Here is a 20,544-nt window from a genome sequence, read left to right on the forward strand (position 1 = left end):
AAAGTCTGCACCACTTAAAAGTCAAACTTTTCCTTCACCTTAAGGTATATCTTCCAATAATGTAATCGATTAGACCCTGCATGTCTTCTGACAATATATGGCTTTGTTAGAGTAGCTTTCCAAGTTATTTTTAACACTTGAAATATACATGAAATAAAATACCCTCTAATTACCATGACTATCAGTTTAATTAGAAATGTTTTAGTATTGCATAAAAAATGAAAGTCGCATGTAATGTTTGAGTGTATCAAAAATGTATGACCTAGTAAATAGAGCACTCATGTAAAACACACATCCAGCATGTTACTGTAACTGGTGTAAGAACCCTGCCAAATGATTAATTCATGAGTACTTTCTGTTACGATCTTTATTATCAAACGTTTGCCATCTTCTTTTTCCTTGTTTTTAGGTACCAGCAGACAGGTGTTAGGTGGCTCTGGGAATTGCACTGCCAGCAGGCAGGAGGGATTCTGGGAGATGAGATGGGATTGGGCAAGACCATCCAGATAATTGCCTTCTTGGCAGGTCTGAGCTACAGCAAGATCAGGACTCGTGGTTCAAATTACAGGCAAGTGCTCCTCTGCAGACTGTCAGTCTGTGGAGCTCAATTAATATTTCATCAGATGTATTGCTGGTGGAGGAGGGTCCTGTGAATTATTAATGACATTTCAATTACAATATTCCTTTAATTCTTTTAGTGGGGGACATCAAAGGAAAAATTTTACGAGACAATGGAGCTGTAGGGCAGGAAAAATTAAACATGTAACACTTTTAATGAATTCCAGGCATTGATGCTTCATTTTGCAGATGAGCCACACTAGATATTTTGGGTCAATACAGTGTCTAAGGTTAGCTTCCACAAATGGATTGTTTACAAACTCAATTACATTAATATCAATAGTTTACACAATATGGAATTTTAAATTAGATGTAATACCTTTAGTTCCATTTATTAAATTTTACATTAAAATATTTGTTCTGGCAAGACACCAGGTGAATGCTTTACAGGAAGTCACAAGTTGATTTGTGATGGAAGTTAAAGTTCCTGATCAGCAGGGAATTACCTATGCCAAAAAAAAGTAGTACTAATAAAAACTGTAACTTACACAAAGGAATTTCCATCTTTGTTACTGTTTAAAATTGTATTAGAGTAACTGGCTGTTCTTGCAAGAGCTTTCATGCTCTTTCTTCATTACTGAGCAATACTTTGAAATTCTGTCGTTATAGGTGAAATTACTGGAAAGGTACTTGTTGGTGTTCTTGGGTTTACAAATGCATGCATGAATGATACTTGAGTTTTCTAGTTCTGGTGGCCTATTTATCTGATGTAAATTATGATATGCAATTAAGCAAACATTGCAACAGTATACTGAACAAAAGAAAAAACTTTATAGTGATCCATCTAAATTATGTACAGCATGTACATGACTTGTAAAATAGTGCATTAAAAAGAAAACATGGAAGACTTATATTCTTCAGTTGATTCCTGATGTAGCCTTTATATAAAAAACTGCTATGCTGTACTGCATCACTCAAGCCAATTGATTTACTTGGTATGACTGCTTCTTCTGCGGCTGCTTCGCTACAGATTACTTTGAGCTGGTATATTTGCTGGTATGTGTTTGCCCTTGTTGGAGGACGACTGAGTTCATAGAAATGTTTCAGGATATTCAGGACAGTTCTCTTAGCATTGCTACTTAGTTTCAGCTTAAGATCTAAGATGCGTCTGTGAAACTACAAGGAAACTTTGAAGATGCCAAAATATAAACTCAAGTTGCAACATTCTTTCTGTATATACCATCATGTATTCTGGTTTTTGGTTTTGGTTTGAGTTTTGTTGTTGTTGTTTGGTTGGATGTTTTTTGTTTTTGTTTTTGCTTTGGTTTCTGGTGCTTTTTTTTTTTTTTTTTTTTAATAAATCCTCCACAATAGTTATTGCATGGGAAAAAATAAGCTTTATTTTTTTGGTGAAATTTCTTACTTGTCTGTGTGTTTTAAGGCAGAGAGTCAAAGCATCTTGATCTGTGCACAGTCAAGTATTTTCTGCAGGAAAAATGAGGAATGCACTAACTCTGGCTGGCTAGCTTCTACTTGGAAGCCATGTTGTTTAGTAAGCAGAAGACCTCATGGTCGGTCTGGTTGAGAAGCAGGCATTGTTAAGAGTGGGCATAGTTGTGTTGTCACCCTGAGTGACTTTCAGCTCACCTCTTACTGCCTTGATGTATAGAGGGAGCTCGTGTACTGCAGTGCCAGATTCATACAGCAGCCTTTCCCATAGTGTTTATCAGCTCTCTTTCTGTTAAATGGATATAACTGTATGTTCCTTACTGTGCAGAAGTGTGAAGGTTGTTGTGTTTGGAAGTGCTTGAGAATGAAAACAATAAGGCTATTCTTGAACATTCAAAATATGCAGCTTTATTTTTTGCGACATTTTCTGAAGAAATATTTTTCAAAATAAGTTAGTAGAAATTTCATTTTGTAAACTGATCTGATTCTGGAATTTACAGAGGGGAAAGATCTGTTGTTATATATGTTGTGATAGAAGAAGCAAATGAGCTTTCACGCCAATGGTCTGTTTGTAAATCTGTGTGCTTTGAGTAACCCATCTCTAGCCTGTATTTGCATTGAAACTTGATGAAGAGCTTGTGGGTTCATGAGTCTGTTGCCTTTTCTTCTAAGTACGTTATTTTTGTAGCTTTTCTGTGTACCAGGTTATTTTAATAAGACACACAATATAATTATTTTATGTTAAAGATTTTGGTTTGGTTTTGTTTCTTGGTTAGGTACCAGGGACTGGGTCCAACAGTGATTGTTTGTCCGGCTACTGTGATGCATCAGTGGGTAAAAGAATTCCACACATGGTGGCCTCCATTTAGGGTTGCCATTCTCCATGAAACTGGTTCTTACACCAACAAAAAGGTAAAATTTGATATTCATTTTGTAATTCCAGAAACCTGTCTCTTTTCTGCGTTAGCCAAAAAAAGAAGTGTCCTGTGTTCCATGTCCCTGAATGTTTCTATGTAAGCTTGTACTCTTTGATTCTTTAAAAAGGTCACTAAGTTCACTGTCTTGTATAGATTTGTTAGGTAACCAGACAAAAAGAATAACTGGAAGTACACTTATATTATGGAATAGAACTGCCTAAGCAAAGTAAACATTATAACAGGCTTCTCCTTCAGAATGCTTTGCTTGTACTGAAGTCAATAGTAACCTGGCTAAACTGCTTTCAAACCAGACTGCATGTACTTTGGGCTTGCTATGGAGCCCCTGCAATGTTAGACATGACGCAGCTTATTATGGAATTAAAGTGCGTCTTGGTTTTAATGTTAGCGTGTCATTTTTTCTTCAAGTCTAACCATTTAGAGTAGCCAACACAGTGTAATATCTAACCTACTTTTACAGTGGTGCTCATGTAATTGTAACTAACTTATGTGATTTGTTCTGAGAAGATTTGAAGCCTTTCTGCTGAAGTTGGGCATATCTGAGGTTTAATCGCTAGGAGTGCTTCTCTGTAAGAATGGAAAAGACATTAATTTCTCTTCATTTGGCCAATATGTCAGTTCATATCACCTGGTTTCTCTTAATGATGATGATACTTTATTGGTTTTCTTCAAGTAGTGTCTTTTCTGTCTTTTGATTTTATTGGCCAATGTTTTAATATGCGTGTTTTTATTCCATTTCTTCAGGTGAAATCTCAGACAAACCAGACTTGTCCATCCCTGATATCTTGCTTGAACAAAAAAGGGAAAAGTTTTATTTTTGTTTTCTCCTGACTGATTTTGGGTACTAAAAGGATTTGCAGGATTCAGCAAAGCATTTTTAAATTTCTCTTTAAATATTTATTGAATTTCTTGTAATAACATTAAAATGATATGGTGCTTAATTGCACTTGATTAAACGTATTGTGAGGTAATCGATGCCATTTTACAGTACATGGCAAAAAAGAAACAGTACACTCTAATGTGCTAATAGCTTCCTGTTGTTCAATTAACTTGGTATGTCTTCAATCCCTAAAAATCTGTTGCTCTCAGTAACATGTTTGTATGTCTTCCTAAATTAAATCGTGTGTATTTATTTGGGGGTATTTGTTAATTAATGAACTTGACAAATTGGATCAAATTTTTTCCATCTGCGAGCATAGTCAGGATTTCAGGATTTTACTTCCCCTTGTTGTCTCACAAATGTTTTGTCAAGAACTTACAGAATCTTGATGCACCTTAGGCAGGTTCAGTACTCTAATTTTGTCCTTCATCTTTTGATAGCTGCAACAGAATGCCTTAAAAAGTGTCACTGCTAATGTCATCATTATCTCATGCACATTTATTCCTTGTTACCTCCTTAAAAAGACCAAGCTTCTTGTGACTTGAATAAATTTAAAAAAAAAAAAAAAGAGAATCCTAGAATCATCTAGGTTGGAAAAGACCTTCAGGATCTTCGAGTCCAACCATCACCCTGACCTACTGAGTCCCATCAGTAAATCATTCCCTTAGTACCACATTTCTTAAATACTTCTGAAGTTGTACTTCTCTACGCAGCCTGTAGCAACGCTTAACTACCCTCTCCATGAAGAAGTTCTTCCTAATATTCAATCTAAACCTCTCCTGGTGCAACTTGGGACTCATTCCTCATGTTCTGTCACTTGCCACCTTAGAGATGAAATTGACATCCTCATCATTGCGAATACTTTCCCATCCTAGTTGTCTTTATACCTGGAAAAAGAGAGTTTGCTGCTAATGTTTCATCAGAAATCTCACTTGCACACTGAAAATTAGATCACACACAGTGCAGGTCAGATGATTTACTCCCACCTGCAATTTCTTTTCGGTGTGCACTCTTTCCATGAATACGTTGGTGCTGATCTAATCTTGTGATAATTCTGTCTTCTGATTACCTGTGGCTTTACAGGAGACTGCTTTGCACATGTCAACTTCTTAGTACTCAGGGACCGTTCAGCCCTTATGCTCTTCCGAACAAATGAAAATTGTGATTAGACTGTGTAGGATCACTAATGTTATAGTTAATATTAATTTTTGTGGCCAAATGCGAAGACAGTGCACATGTGTGGTCTCAATAATGCACAGACATGCTTGGAATTAAACTGACAGTTCTAGGATTGGCCTATTGTTCTGATAGTGAACTGTGATTGATTATCAAGTGTATGAAATTTGTGCTGGACAGTTAGGTGACAATTAGATTGCAAGCAGACAAGATCATGGAACTGAAAGTTGCTCTCTATTTTTGGAGTAAGAAGGGTTACTACAGCCTCTGGGCTAACAAAAGGACGGTGGAAGAAGGCTGTTGTCCTCTGAATTAAGTGGACATCAGACAGTGAATATCTTCATGGATTTTGTGAAGTGCTTTACCTTGTAGCAATAGGGCATTGGGTTGCTTATGATTAAATATAGTATTGCAACTTATTCTGTGCAGGTCTGTGGAAGAGGAACAAATGATTTCAGAAAAATGAAGATATATTGATCTTAAAGTTAATGAATGAGAATTACGGAGAAAAAGAGTTTAGTAATGACAGGTGTACCATAAGGCAGTGCAGTATTTTGTGGCTGAAAGAGCTAACAGCTGTCATCAGCTTTCGGCTATCCTCAAGGGAAAGCAAACTGGTAACTGGTACTTTAGATTACGGAAGGTAGATGCAACAAGAAGTTGGATAGGTTTCCAAGACTTCAGATCTAGTCTGAGGCCATCTGGACGAAATGTAACACTTGATTTTATTCCCTCTCCATTTGTGATAACAGAAGATCGTTTGGTTCTTCTGTGATGATTAATGTGAATAAATTGGGTGTCGTGGGAAGAATCAGGTTGAAATAGTAGTCCTTCTCCATAAAGTCAGTTTTCAGTTTGAGTGTGGTACAGCAATTGTAGCTGTGTCCTTTGGTGCTGTTTTATGCTATTAACCTCCTGCAGTAGTTTACACTCAAACCTGTTATGGCATAAACTGACTTGAAAATACCAAGAGCTCTGACACCCCTAATAATGAGAGAAAATAAAATAGTATATCCAGTATAGCATATCAAAAATATTTATTTATAGTTAAGAAAAGGGGACATGGGGGAAAAAAAGCCTTCTGTACAGAGAACTTGTGGGGTTTTTGTTGTTTGTTTTTGTTTTTTTTTTGTTTGTTTGTTTGTTTTTCCAAAACCTGATGATACATGAGCACTTGTATAAGGGCATACAGTCTGACAGAAAGGATGTACTTCAGTTATCTTGATTTAATATCGCAAATGTGAGAGGAGGCTGTTCTTGAGATTAAGGCTGAATTTTTAATTTGTCAGTGTTTAGCACAAATATCACTGATGTTATTTCTTGCTAATGTGATCCAGTCTGTTAAGCCTTACCTACATATTCATTTATTCTAGTCAGATGTTTGGGAAGATGTAGCCCTCAAAAGCAATCATCCCTTCATGTTGCTTGCACCTGTGGAACCATGTACTTGAAGATGACTTTGCATACTGTTGATTTTTGTCTTCTACCTTCACGCTAGATTACAAAGATTAAAGTTCTTGGCATAACTGATTATAAAGCCTTAATTTTTGCTGTAGACTCTGTTTCTGTGCTAGGGATTCAACTCAGATAAACTTTATATCATGCCACAACAAATAACATTCCTCTTAAATATGTAGTAAGTGCTCTAGCTCATTTTATTGCAACATTTACATTATTAAACATTGTAATGTGTTCTGTTGAAGCCTCTTCATGGTGCCATTTAGATTGTTTGGTTGGGGGTAGGGAAATATTAGAGGTTTTATAGGCTGAATTTATGGATCTCTGGGCTTAATGGTTGGTTATGAGATAGTGAAAAGACTGCTGAACAGTGCACTTTTGATTGATAAGTGATATAGTTGTCCAAGTGACTAGGTATTGTCTTGGTGAGTTCATGTGTGCCTTAAAGGTATGACAAAGTTTAGAGAATTTCATATCTATCGCTGGTCTAATTCTTTGAGTCTGGTGCTACATACATATTTCTATTTAAAAATATTAACATTATAATACATAATAATATGGAAGAGTTTATGTTCTCTTAAGTATTTTTTAAAAAAAACTACTTTAACAGCTAAAAAGATAAATCTGATTTCTGTATCTGCATCATTCAAAACAATTGTGGTTTTGTAGCTTCAGAAACCAACTTGTAGCTACTGAAAGGTCATCAGCAGGGTGAAAAAGCTTTCTTCAAAGGTCATCAGCAGGGTGAAAAAGCTTTCTTCAAAGTCCATAGAATACATCACTGAAACATTTTAGCCTTAAGCAATGGTATTTGCTGAAAATCTTCTAGTCTTTGTACAGTACATGCATCCCAGAGAAGATGAGTCAATGATCAACACAATCAGTGGCATCACCATCTTAGGTGGAAATACTGTCCTTGAATTGTAAAAGCCTGAAATGCTATGCTGAACAAAACTATAATACCAGCCTGATTCCATGTATTTCATTGTTTTTGTATCCATTAGCATGTTTTTAAGTACCAGACTTCAGAATTTCAAAGCTAGTGCACAACTGTCTTATCTTTTGGCATTAGCAGGATTTCTCTCTGAGCTGAATTCAGTCTTGTAAATTCTTTTTTTCAGTTTAACAGATTATGAGCTGAAGTATTTCACTGAAATGCATTCCCAAGAAAATAAATATAAAAATAATGCCAACATGTCTGAGTCTAACCAAACAGGAACTGTGAATTAAAGAATACATGATAAAATAGCATAAATTCTGAAGTGCCACAGCTTAAAAATGGCATGTTCACTGTTAAATCCATTACCATGTTTTAAAAGGTTCTAAATTATTCCAAGGCAACCTCCTAGAAAGTCCTCAGCACAGGAATACAACAGTTAATAGGTGTTGTAGTATAAGCTGTTAAAATTGTGGTGTTGTATTTCTTCGTTGTCAGCAGAAATCCTTGTTTATTAAAAATTTAGCTTGAAGGAAACTTTAATTAATTACAGGTTCAGTAAATCCTGACTAGGATTCTGCTGTGGTGTGTTTACAGTCAATGGCCTTCATGTGCCTGTGTTTCACTTCTGTTCTCCGTGCTACCTGACAGCGTGATTTATGGCTGTTGCTTTCTGCTAGTCCACTGCTTGCCCTCTAGGAGGGATTGGTCTCTTGAGCCTCCATAATAACAGCAGCACTTTCACAAAACATCTTTTAATGACAACAGCGTAGCATTCCGTAAGTCAGGCTAATTGCAGACATACCCTATTAATTGCAAAAACTAGGAGAGGTTACATATTTTACAAGCTTTTAATTTGAAATCGCCCGAGATGATTTGTCTTAAGTGTTTGGATAGAGATGTGTGCGATATTCTGTGATAGGCCACTGCTGAGGCTGTAGGACACCGCTGCAGACTGTGGGCAGTGCACCAGGTAGAATTTAGCTTTGGATTTCCCACCTGCCTAGAATTCGCACTATATATGAAATATATGTTGTTATAAAGATTGCGTATTTTCTTGACAGTAGTGATGTCAACAGTATTTAATGCTGCAGTTGTCTAAGGAGGTGATAATCAGAAAGTAGGAATTCTTGAACAGTTAATTGCAGAAGAGGTATTTTTTAATCTGAGCAAGTTATATCTCTGAGCAAGAAGTTATTGTAGGAAATTTTACAAGACCGTGGAAACACCAGAATCCATGAAGACTTTTTCCTTATTAAGGCACTTCAAAAAACGTTCTTGATGTTTTGGAATGTGTAGATATTTTAGGAATCATATTATTTTACTCTTTTGTCTTCATTTTAACTAAATTCTGTGGTGGTTCTACCTTAAATATATATATATATATTTAAATTACATTCACTGTTTGTTTAATACAGAATTGCCTAAAGTTCTTCATGTTCTGTTTTTACTCATCTGCTAATATGGCATACATGAAATCGATGGTGAAATTTCCTTTCACTTTCCCACTGCAGGTTCAACATCAGGGATGAATATGTGCGGCTCTTGGAAAAGTACCAAGTAGCTGCTTAGTGTGCCCTAATACTGAATTCCTATGTAAAAAGGCATGAAGGTCATGAAGCTCTTAATACAGAATGAGCTTCAGTTGCCACAGAATTTGAGTTAACTTGGACATCCTCTACCTGAAGACAGGGATTACTTCTGCATGGAACTTGACTATGGAGAGTAATTTAATACAAAAGTTTAGAATTGATGGTTACCATGTATATGTCTTTCACATGGGCTGGATTGATGGCTTTTTTCAGTATTTGTGGCAGCAACTAAAGACCAAGTCCTACTTTCCTACTTGTTGTATAAGCACAATATGGCAGAGAAAAGATAATAGTCAGGAGACTCCCCTGAGGGGTTGGAAGAAAAAAAAAAATTGGTTTTGTTTTCCCTTTCCTATGTGAGCTTCAAGAAACTAATTTATGTCCTGATACACAAAGATATTTAAGCACCTAACTCCAGTTGGTTTCTGTAGCAGCTAAGCACCTTGATGGATTTATCTAAATCCATGCAAATAAATAAATAACATTCCGTGTTCTTTTCCTTCCTGTATAGTGAAATCACTTTTCAACTAGATTTATACATGAAGGATAAATGCAGGAAAAATTAGATTCTTGAGTACTATGGTTTCTGTGAACATATTCAATGAAGGTGATAAAGACAGGTCCTGCCCTAGATAATTTACAGCTAAAAAGGCTAGTAAAAAACAGGGGAAAGAGTATAGCTTACTAGAAAAGTATGCAATTTGCTGGCTAATAAAAAAAAATAAATGAAAAATACCTGAAAAGCCTATTAATGAGAAAGTTATGACAAAATTAAGGATTTAGCAAATATTTTGATGTTGTTCTCACTTTTCACTTTTTTATTTTCTTCTAAAGTTCTGTTATATCTTGGATGCAGTACACAGAGGTAGGTTTGTAAAGTGCATACAGAAGAATTCAAAGAATCTAATTACTTGGGTGAAATTTCATGTTTGAGTTACAGGTATTGCCTTTGGAAAAAAAAAAAAAAAGCCTGGATCCTTCTTATCAGGCTTCAAGTCCAGTTCTGTTCTATCACAGTTCCCATGTACTTCAATTTTTTTATAGTTAAGTCACGTCATCAAAGACTTTTCTACGCTGATTTTGTTTGCAAAGAAAATTGTTCTGCTCTTTCAGAACTTTCTGCATGTGCCTTTTGCATGTACCTCAGCAAGTCTGAATTTTCAGTCTCATTGTGTTACTGACGCCTTCCCCTTTTGGTTTTTAGGTGAAACTGATTCGAGAAATTGCTTCATGCCATGGAATTTTAATTACGTCTTATTCATACATTCGACTGATGCAAGATAACATCCACAGCTATGACTGGCATTATGTGATTTTGGATGAGGGTCACAAAATCCGAAATCCAAATGCTGCAGTCACACTTGCATGCAAGCAGGTATTTTATCAAAAACAAATGGAAGATTATTTTTTGAGGGGTGGGAGTTGTCTTCCAAAATCTAATAGCCTGTATTGTACCGACAACCATTAATAAGGAGTAAAAGCATAAATAGCAGCAGTGTGTATTTGACTGTTTAATTTAGTTAATATTTTAAAAGAGTCTGCATCAGTATTTATAGGGGTAAGACAGAGAAAATCATCAAACATTGAATTGTGGAGGAATTTACTGTTAGGCACAACTGTCAGTTTTTGGTGTTTATTTTCTGCTAAGAGTTTACAGGTGATATCTCACAGAATGTTGGCTCTTTCAGGAGTGTGAGGCCATATGTTATTTTAAAATGAGAGTTCATCGGTGGTGAAATTGCAAATCCTCTGAGACAGGGATTGTGTTACTCTATGAGCAATGACAATGGCTTAATTTTGTTTCTCTTTTTATTAATAGTTCCGCACACCCCATCGCATCATCTTGTCTGGTTCCCCTATGCAAAATAACTTGAAGGAGCTCTGGTCCCTCTTTGACTTTGTATTCCCAGGGAAACTGGGAACACTACCTGTGTTCATGGAGCAATTTTCCGTTCCGATAACCATGGGAGGATACTCCAATGCCTCTCCTGTGCAGGTAAATGCATTGAAAATTTCACTAGAAATTGTTCTGTTGTTTCAAGACTTGATATATTTTTTTTTAAGTGTAATTCTTGCTGTGCATTCTAGGCACAAACAATAGTCACACATCTATGTTTTACTTCTCTGTATGTGGAAAAAAATTCGGTTCAACAAAATGAGACCATTTTTTCTATATAGGGATAAAAAATAAATACAAATGTTTCTTGTCAAGAAAGTTGGAATCATTATAAGTATTGTCTGAAATGAAGTAGAGATGTGCAAGTGTGGGGAAAAAACAAATCTTAGATTTTAATGTATTTAAATAGAACTTTCCCATTTGATTTCAAGCCTCAGCAAATTATTTCAGATGCTTTGGAGGAATGCTTCAGTCAAAACTGAAAGCTGTTTTCATTTTACAAAACTGAAATAGGTTTCAGAAATCCTGAGAGTATATAAACTATTTAATTTGAAAGCAGAAATTTGGAATGTTATTTTCTGGGTAAGTCTCTTATTAATACTTATAGTTGTGATTCTCTGACATTTTAAGCACATTTCAAATTAGCTAATAGTTAAACTGTTCAGTAATCTGTAAACTAGAAGTTTCAAATTTAAATATTTGCTTTTAAATATTATTCAAAATATTTTGCACATACACACTTCTAAAGTTTTATTTTCTTTTCAAGCTAAGTACTTCTCTTGCCCAAAGCTTAGTAATTTACTTAATTGGATAGCCAATTTGGATTTTTTACACATCAATAATTTATTCTTCATTTTTCTTAAAGCAAAATAAAGGTATTTTTAGCCATTATGTACAGTTAATACCCATCTCACACATCCATTACCCATTATGGAACCATATGTTCCATTTGAGGCTGGAGTGACCTTTAGTTTCTGTGATCATGGGGATTTTCTTGTACCGATTTTTTTTTTTTTTTTTTAATAGTCTCAAGTGGACACTAATCTTCACTTATTGTCTAGTAACCGCTGTTGCTTCAGGCCTCTTTTTCTTTTTTCTTGATCTTCAGTATGTGTGTTAGCAGTTATTCATGCAGATTTTGGTTCTATGCAAGTTTAACTTCAGATTGTTTTTTTGAAAGAAATCTCACTTCTGATCTCTGAAATTCTACTGAGTTAGTCAAGATAAATCAGTGGTATCTCAGGAAAGTTATTTATGTGGTGTTTATTGCAGCTAATGTGAATTTTATTGCAGTTCATGTTGTGTTAAGTTGGTAACTGTAGCATCACATCAATCATGAACCATCTCACAAACAAGGAGTTTCCTGTTACTAGTTTTTCTTTTTGTGTGTTGCTAGAGTATTAAGAATCAAAATGCAATTTTTTGCTTTTCTTCCTTTTTCAGGTAAAAACTGCATACAAATGTGCATGTGTGCTACGGGACACCATAAACCCTTACCTGCTGCGAAGAATGAAGGCTGATGTTAAAATGAGCCTTTCACTTCCTGATAAAAATGAACAGGTTTGCTTGTTACTATTGAATCTGTGCCCTCTTCCTTTCCAAAGTTCAGCCTTTTTGTACTGATAGCAGTTGAAAGGCTATTTTAACTATGGATGAGACAGAGAGCTTTTAGGTTGCTTATTCTTGTCCTCTGTTTTCTGGTCTTAATCTTACAGAGTCTGAACATGTACACTCTTATCTAAAAACAAAGGCTGTTTGAAGTGTAATCAGGCTTGTTCACTACAGTCCTCATAGGTCACAGGTGCACCACAAGTGTTTTAGAATAGTGCATCTCTTGGACATTCAGCACTGTTTCCTGCTGTAAAAGGGTTAACTTGCTCTGCAAGCATTAGAGAAATGTATAACCATGGTTCCTCATGTTGCAAGTTAGCTGGACCTGTAAATTGTAATAAGTTGCCAAAGCTCTAGCCTTTTGCTCTAGAACTTACTGTTTACGCTACAAAGAGACGGGATGTTTTTTAGGAAATGTTTTGACTCAAAGCTGAGGAGGTTGTAAGGATTATTTAAATAAATGAAATTCCTGCAAATGCTTATTACAATTAGACTCTCCTGCCTGTTGGGTTTCAGAGCACTGGGCTTTCTTTTCCTAACTCTGTCCCTTTCTGTCTCCTCTCTCTAAAAGGGAAGCAGTCATGCCAGTAATTCTTTGTAAGACATAAGAAATTAATAGAGCAGATTCAGTTTCTGCTGTGCAGTCCGATGGCCTTTTTAAATCAAATTTTAATTTCTATTTACTTAAGAACCTGGAGTGCTTACTCTAAATAATGAAATCATAAGTAGGTTAAACAAGTTTTATTTTTATTATTATCAGTTGGGGCACTATGTAAGTTTGATTTCCATCATAATGTTGAGAGCCTTTCAGGTTGTGAGGAAATGATTTTATTCCATTTTAGCTCATGAAATCATCTGAAGAATCATTAGCCTTATAGTGTGAGCATATACTGACAGTACAAGTTGCGTGCTCCAACATGTTGTTTTCCCATGAGGTATTGACAATTTACAACTTGTAAGAAACAAAGCAAACAAATGGTGGAAAGCGTTCCTTATAAAGTACTTTTGAGAAAATGCTAATACAGCATGGTTAGCTCAGTAAAGCTACAAAAATGGCTGCACTTCCAAAACTAAAGCAATATGAGAAGAAAAGATAAAAACTGTGTAAGGGCACAGAAAAATGATGAAACTCATCTCAACGTTCATGTTCATTCTCTAAAAATTTTCACAAAGTTTAATTTGAAAGGTGCTGTACAGAAATTGTTATAATTGAGTATGTCAGACATGTCTGTGAAGCATCGTTGTAGCAAATTCCGTATTGGAAAACTTAAAAACTGCAAAGTCTGGTGTTTACAAGTTGAGCTGTTTGCTTATTTTGTTTTGCTAGGTCCTCTTCTGTCGTTTGACAGATGAGCAGCGTCGAGTCTATCAAAATTTCATCGACTCTAAGGAAGTCTACCAGATTCTCAATGGAGACATGCAGGTTGGCATTAATTAAAGTTGACAGGAAGAGCTTGATGGATAAAGTCACCGATTGATGTTCACTTTCTTCTCACTGGATTCTAAGCAAAAGGGGAAATGCATTCAATCTCAGTTCTGCTTTTGTGGATGTCTGCTTTTCTTTTCTTTTTTTTCCCCTCCTGTGGAGTGTAGAATTTGGGTCCCTATGTAATGGCATGACGGGACTAAAATATGGAAAACTAGACCATAAATAATGTGTTGGCTCATCTGATTTTCAGTTATGGAAGATGGAGGGATTACTTTCTTCCAAACCAGTTTTTTGTGTGCCAGTTATATCAAATGAATTCGTGTCAGTTGTATTAAATGAATAACTGAACAGGACTTTTCTAGCATGATATCAAAAGTGGTCACTTTCAGCACTGTATGTTTACTTAAGTATGTTGACTCTGTTCTTTGTTGCCATGTAGTCCAAAGGGTTTGCCTGCTATCCTCGAAGTCTATTTGAAACTGCTTGCTAACACAGGGAAACAGAGGGGAGATAGGATGGATGCAATAATTTAATTGAACAAACTTGATGGATTTTTTTGTCTTTTGAATAACAAAAGCTTGACCGTGAACAACAGCTAGGGGCTGCTTCTTCTAATGTGGAAATTTTCACAGAATTCACTTAACTTTGTCATCAGAAAAGACACAGTAATATATTTTCATTGACCTCCTATACTGATTTTTCCCAAAATGTTACATGAAACGAAAGTATTGGCATCCACTAGTTCTTCTAAAGAGCAAATCACTATTAAAAGCACTCGCTTATGATTGGGTTAATCCATTGTTATTTCTCATTCACAACACATGTAGATGTAAGTAGTTGTCAAGCAATAAAAAAGATATTTTCTGTTGTTTAGGTTTTCTCAGGACTAGTAGCTTTGAGGAAGATTTGCAACCACCCTGACCTCTTCTCTGGTGGTCCCAAGATTTTGAAGTGCTTACCAGATGCTGACATGGAGGAAGCAGATCAGTTTGGATATTGGAAACGTTCTGGAAAAATGATAGTGGTAGAGTCCTTGCTGAAAATATGGCACAAGCAAGGTCACAGAGTGTTGTTTTTCACTCAGTCAAGGCAGGTAAGATGAGCTCTTTGCTTTTTGTTTTCTTATTAGTAAAACTAAAAAGTGTGATTGTCCTAACAAGACTTGTAATTTAAAACAGTTATTTTTGGTGGCCTTCTTATAAAATTAACATGTTACTGGAGGAAAAAAAAACAAAGTCTAATGTCGTCGTAATAATTGAAGACCAGTTTCATAGCTCACAAGCCTTATTGGAAGGACAGTGTTGTGGCAACTGTTGCTCAAGTTGAATATACTGAGTCGAAGCTTGTATTAGTTGTAACCGTGCAGTACTGGCCTGAAATAGCGTTGATGTATCTATTGCCCCTTCTGCATAATTTCAGGATCAAACTGGTGGTCAGTTAACACCTAATCCTAAGAATTGTGTGCTTTGGGCTGGTAGCAAAGTCAGTGACCTTCATTCATTTTCTCTATATATTCATTATTTTGTCTTTATGTAGATTCCCTGGAATGCTGAACCTCTTGGTTAAATTGGCTTGAGATCACAGGACATGGTTTCCTGTGCCAAGCACAAACATTCCAGTCTTCCATTCAGCAATGAAATAACTACTCTTTAGTTTACTCCAATTACCATAAGTTGATGAATTTTCTGCTAACTTAAGATTCACAAATTGTTTGTTTGACTGGCATTACATTTAGTACCAGAAATTCTCACAACTCCATATGATGCCTGTTTAGTCTTCACATCTGGGTTTCACTGTTTTTTTTTCCATCACAACAGATGTTGCAGATCCTTGAAGTCTTTGTTCGAGACAGAAACTATTCCTACCTCAGGATGGATGGCACTACAACCATAGCATCCAGACAACCCCTTATAACAAGATACAATGAGGTGAGATGTTTGATCCCATATGCTAATGCCTATCATAAAGTATGGTGCCCGAGCTTAGCTTGAATTACTGGTTTTCATTTTTTATCTGTTTTTAAATACTTTGCATTTCGGAAGTTCAGTCAAATCAAACCACTTTCTTAGTGTGAGAGGGAATATGTCATCATTGTTTAAATAAAAATTTTCTGCTAAGAAAAAAAAAAGTTGAAAAGGAAAAGTAAGTTTATTGGGCAACAATAAAGGAAATTTAGATCAAACTACTTGTATTTGTCAAAAGCGATATTAGCTAAACAAGGAAATTTAGCTCTCTTTGGATCTTTGCAAATAATAATAACAAAAGAATGCAGGACATAACAAAATTATCTTGTACTTGGGTAAATCTTCTTTTAGTAAGTTCTGTTCTGTGTTACAGGACAAATCCATATTTATTTTTCTTCTGACAACTCGTGTTGGTGGTATTGGAGTTAACTTGACTGGTGCTGACAGGGTTATTATTTATGATCCCGATTGGAATCCCAGTACAGACACACAGGTGAGTTTGTTCATTGCATTCTGTTCAACAGCTACAGTGAAGTAAAACTGAAGATAGAATGAGATCTGTTTCCTCAGTCTTAAAGCACTGTGTTATTCTTTCTAAGTTGTTGTTGTCAGCAGTGGTCAATTAGGGGACAGTTCCATATTATGATTGCTCTTTTGGAAAAGCTATTGTCAGTGGTTCCCACCACATCCCCTTTATATTGTTGTATCTTACCACTCTTCAATAGTGTGGACTCATATAATCAATGCAGCAAAACAAACAGTTGAAATGGCTTGTTTGTTGGGTTTTTTTCCTAATAAATAAACATAATAGATGTTTTGCAAGGAAGAATGCAGCTGTTCAGCCACTGAATTGACATGACTGTTCATGGTGGCAATGCAGAGTAAGAAAAGGAGAAAAATTTTGCTTACGTTGACTTTCACTGGTCATATGTATCTGTGTCTTTAGAGAAGCTGCTTTTAATGATGAGACTCTGGGTTACCAGATGCCTTAACAGTACTTGGGGTGTACGTGTTTGAGAGGAATATGTTATTTCTGATGGAAAGAAATCCTGAGATCTGCAAGTATGAGGACCTAGAAAGATCTGCTTTAGTGGTTGCTTTGAAAGTTTTCAGTTCAGAGAAAAGGAGGAAAACTTTATATTAAAGATGACTTCTGAAATAACTCTTTCAGAATAAGTCTGTTTAAAGTATTTACCTTAGGAATGAGTTCTGATTTTAAGATGTTAGTTTTTTCTTTAGATTTTGCATAGGTTTCTTATTACAATTGGTTTCTTGTTTTCCTACATACATATACTTTCTAAATTGTTTTCCTCTCCTCCTGACTTAATTGTTCTAATGCTGCAGAAATACTACAACAATATAGCTAGTTGAACTTGTTAAATGTCTAAACTAGGTTTGATATGCTGGTATTGATAGCTCCCTGTCAAACATATCTAGAAGGCTAATGTCTGGTGACCAAACCTTTTGTGTTCCAGGCTCGTGAACGTGCTTGGAGAATAGGTCAAAAGAAACAAGTGACTGTGTACAGACTTCTCACTGCAGGTACTATTGAAGAGAAGATATACCACAGGTCAGTCAAAACTATTCAAATGATCAAAATGATATAGTCCTGTGCTCAAGAGAATTTTTGCAGCAAACCTGAGACTGTCTAACAATAACATACCTGAGTGTGTGCTCACATAGAATGCAACCCCCTGCCTTCACCATGACAGGCATGCGTAGTTCTAGCTCTAAAACCCACATGCAAAATGTACTTCACTTTGTTTTAGCAGCTGTGTCCAGTACACAAAGATTTCACAGTAAGGGAGAGTATAAGCCTTAGCACAGAAAATGGGCTGCTTATTCAGAAGATGAAACTTGATAAGTCTGAGGTGCAAAGTGAAATCAACAAGCTTTTTTATCCTTAGAATATGTAAAGATAAATGCTACATGAACATATATTTGCTGTGCTTCAAGCCTAGTTTTATTTAATTCCCAAATTGTTCCAAAATTTAAGAATTAAATCCCAAGAACTGCCTTCATATTTATGCTACTTATCCAAAAATGTAGCTGGCGCCTTAAAGTGCTTGCATTTCTGAATAATGAAATCTTTTTGTTTGCTTTCCCATTCAGCTTTTTCAGTAGTTAGCTTCACTCACGTGAATTCCAAGTGAACAACATGCGTGGGAATCCTCCTGCTAGGTAGCTATTTGGAACAGGAATATCCTCTTTGAAAATGCAGATGAATGAATGGAAAGTTCTAAATAATGAAATACCAGCACTTACTGAGTAGGTTTTTTTTCTCTGCTTTACCACACTGATGCAAAGCATCCGCTGTTGGTTGGCTTGCATCCCTCTGGCATGTATATGTTTGAACAACAGTGACCACATCAAGGAAGTAGGCTCTAAGGGTCAGGACCTGCCATCAGAAATCTATTTTATTTCACAAACAGTGCAATAGACTTCATGCTTTAAGCAAGTCGCCTTTTCTTCTTGCCTTATGTTTTCCTCTCTGCAAATAGTGCAGAAAGCTATGAAGCTGTTAATTCCTTAGAACTCCAGAAGTCTTCTGATGGGTGCACTGCAGTACCTGATGCTGATGTTTGAATGTAGTTTTGACATTTACACATTTTAAAAATACTATTTTTGTTTAATGCCAGCTGAGCCAAAATGATAATGATAATACTTCTTTAGAACTGATTCCCGTTTCTATTTGGAATGTATTTTTAATAATACATTTAATATTTAATAATAATGCTTATGACAATCAAAAATTATGTTGTATGGTAGTGGCATAAATGTAGATATACAAATACTAGCAGGCTTTCTTCCTCTCAAATCCTGTTTTCTCTTTTCTCTGATTGCCATCCAGTCCTCACCATTACACTATGAGATACCACGCTGCCTTTGATTCCTTCAAATATTAAAAATGACATTTTAATATGATCTTGTTTTTCATTTAAACAGCTTTCTGATTGCTACATATGTGAGCTTTTCAATTTTAATGGATAAGAAAAAAAATGCCCTAGCTGTGAAGTTATTTATTGCTTAGTTAACAGATGCCTCACAGGACATTTCAGGATGGTGGTTACCTGTTGTGTAATGGGATTGTTGCAAAACAGTAAATCCCCATGCTTAACAATTTAGTTGGTTGTTTGAAAGTTACCAACTCAAGATTGTCTTTTAGAAAGTAGCATCATCTTCCCACTGTTTAATCATTCTGCAGGGTAACATTTGTGCTTATACAGTTTTCTGTGTAAGTACCGTAGTCAGTACTTACACATAACTAGATGTTGTTTCCTGCATAAATTACTTTTGGTTTGTTTGGTTTTAGACAAATCTTCAAGCAGTTTTTAACAAACAGAGTGCTGAAAGACCCTAAGCAAAGGCGCTTTTTCAAATCCAATGATCTTTATGAGCTATTCACTCTGAGCAGCCCAGATGTGTCTCAAGGGACAGAAACAAGTGCAATTTTTGCAGGTATGCTTTTTTCCTAATATTTTAATAGGGAAAAAAAAATGTTTGAAGTGTTTGATAAATTGATACTAACCTTATTCATCCCTCAGGTACTGGTTCAGATGTTCAAGTCCCCAAACACCAGTTGAAACGGAAACTTGAGAGGCCAGCTGATGATGATGACACTTTGAAAGATGGTCTGCAACTTAAAAAAAGCAACTCACCGAAGTACAGCAAGTCATCTGGTTCCCACTTAACCAGCCACGTGGCAAATTCTTCTAAAGCAATAGAGACCAGCGAGGAAGCTAAAGGAAATTTGGAAACTTTTGATCAAAAGAGCTATGCAAAAGATATTGCACAAACTGCTACAGACATAAATTCAGTGAATAAAAGCAAGCAAGAAAGCTTGGAAAGAGCTGGTATATCTCTGTCCCAATCATTGCCAGGTGATGTAGAGTCTTCAGAGAATGCCACGGTGACTGAAGAAGAACATGAAGTGGCTAATGAAAATGTTGAAAGAGATTTTAGCCTTCTGTGTGGTGCAGCTGGCTCTCAGGAAAAGCAGGTTGATAAAACAGACGATGGGCAATTGGATAATAATCATTATAAACGTACCTCAAAAACAAAGCACAGAGTGGATGTGCTATCACATGACAGCCATAAAGAGAAGTCTAGGAAGAAACATCACAAAGATGCCAAGTTTGAAGGGGAGCGTATTCCTCACCTGGTGAAACAAAAGCGCTACCGGAAGGAGGGCGGTGAAGAGAAGGAGTTGGACCCAAAGAAAAATGACGATTATGTCTTGGAGAAGCTCTTCAAGAAAACAGGTAATTTTTGTTTATTTGATTTGTGCGACAGTGACAGACTATTTAAATAGATGTGTGCAAAGCTTACAAATGAGAAAGAGCAGTTTATCTAGTCTGTTACTGTCATGACGTGTTAAAATGTTCATTGTTGAAATAATTCAGGTAGGAGTGTGGTGATTGCCTTCCAGAAACTCCTTTGGATATGAAAGTAGTACAGTGTTTATTTTGGAAATAAATACGTAACCAACCTTCATTTAGGCAAGAGTTCCACTTCTGTTTGTCCTGTCCATAACAATAGAAATGATCAATTTAACCACATAATTGCTAAGTCTTTTGTAAATAATGACCTCATCTGCACACCAAATGTGGTTTACTGTCAAATTGATTGCTCAGCTGACAGAAGGGGGATCTCTTACT

General features: G+C 35.9%; 1 protein-coding gene across 2 annotated transcripts in view; it reads left to right on the top strand.

The window, feature by feature from the left end:
• ERCC6 (ERCC excision repair 6, chromatin remodeling factor) overlaps positions 1-20,544 on the top strand; it is a 46,255-nt gene that overhangs the window by 22,039 nt on the left and 3,672 nt on the right. For both annotated transcript variants that reach the window (XM_052677241.1, XM_052677242.1), the window contains 12 exons: positions 410-568; positions 2,784-2,919; positions 10,190-10,360; positions 10,805-10,981; positions 12,326-12,442; positions 13,821-13,916; positions 14,797-15,015; positions 15,740-15,850; positions 16,260-16,379; positions 17,362-17,456; positions 19,200-19,345; positions 19,432-20,148. In XM_052677241.1, coding sequence (XP_052533201.1) covers positions 410-568; positions 2,784-2,919; positions 10,190-10,360; positions 10,805-10,981; positions 12,326-12,442; positions 13,821-13,916; positions 14,797-15,015; positions 15,740-15,850; positions 16,260-16,379; positions 17,362-17,456; positions 19,200-19,345; positions 19,432-20,148 — 2,264 coding nt within the window. The remainder of the gene's footprint in view (positions 1-409; positions 569-2,783; positions 2,920-10,189; positions 10,361-10,804; positions 10,982-12,325; positions 12,443-13,820; positions 13,917-14,796; positions 15,016-15,739; positions 15,851-16,259; positions 16,380-17,361; positions 17,457-19,199; positions 19,346-19,431; positions 20,149-20,544) is intronic.

Source organism: Tympanuchus pallidicinctus, unplaced genomic scaffold (assembly GCF_026119805.1).
Source record: "Tympanuchus pallidicinctus isolate F22 unplaced genomic scaffold, pur_lepc_1.0 scaffold16, whole genome shotgun sequence".
Taxonomy (NCBI): Eukaryota; Metazoa; Chordata; class Aves; order Galliformes; family Phasianidae; genus Tympanuchus; species Tympanuchus pallidicinctus.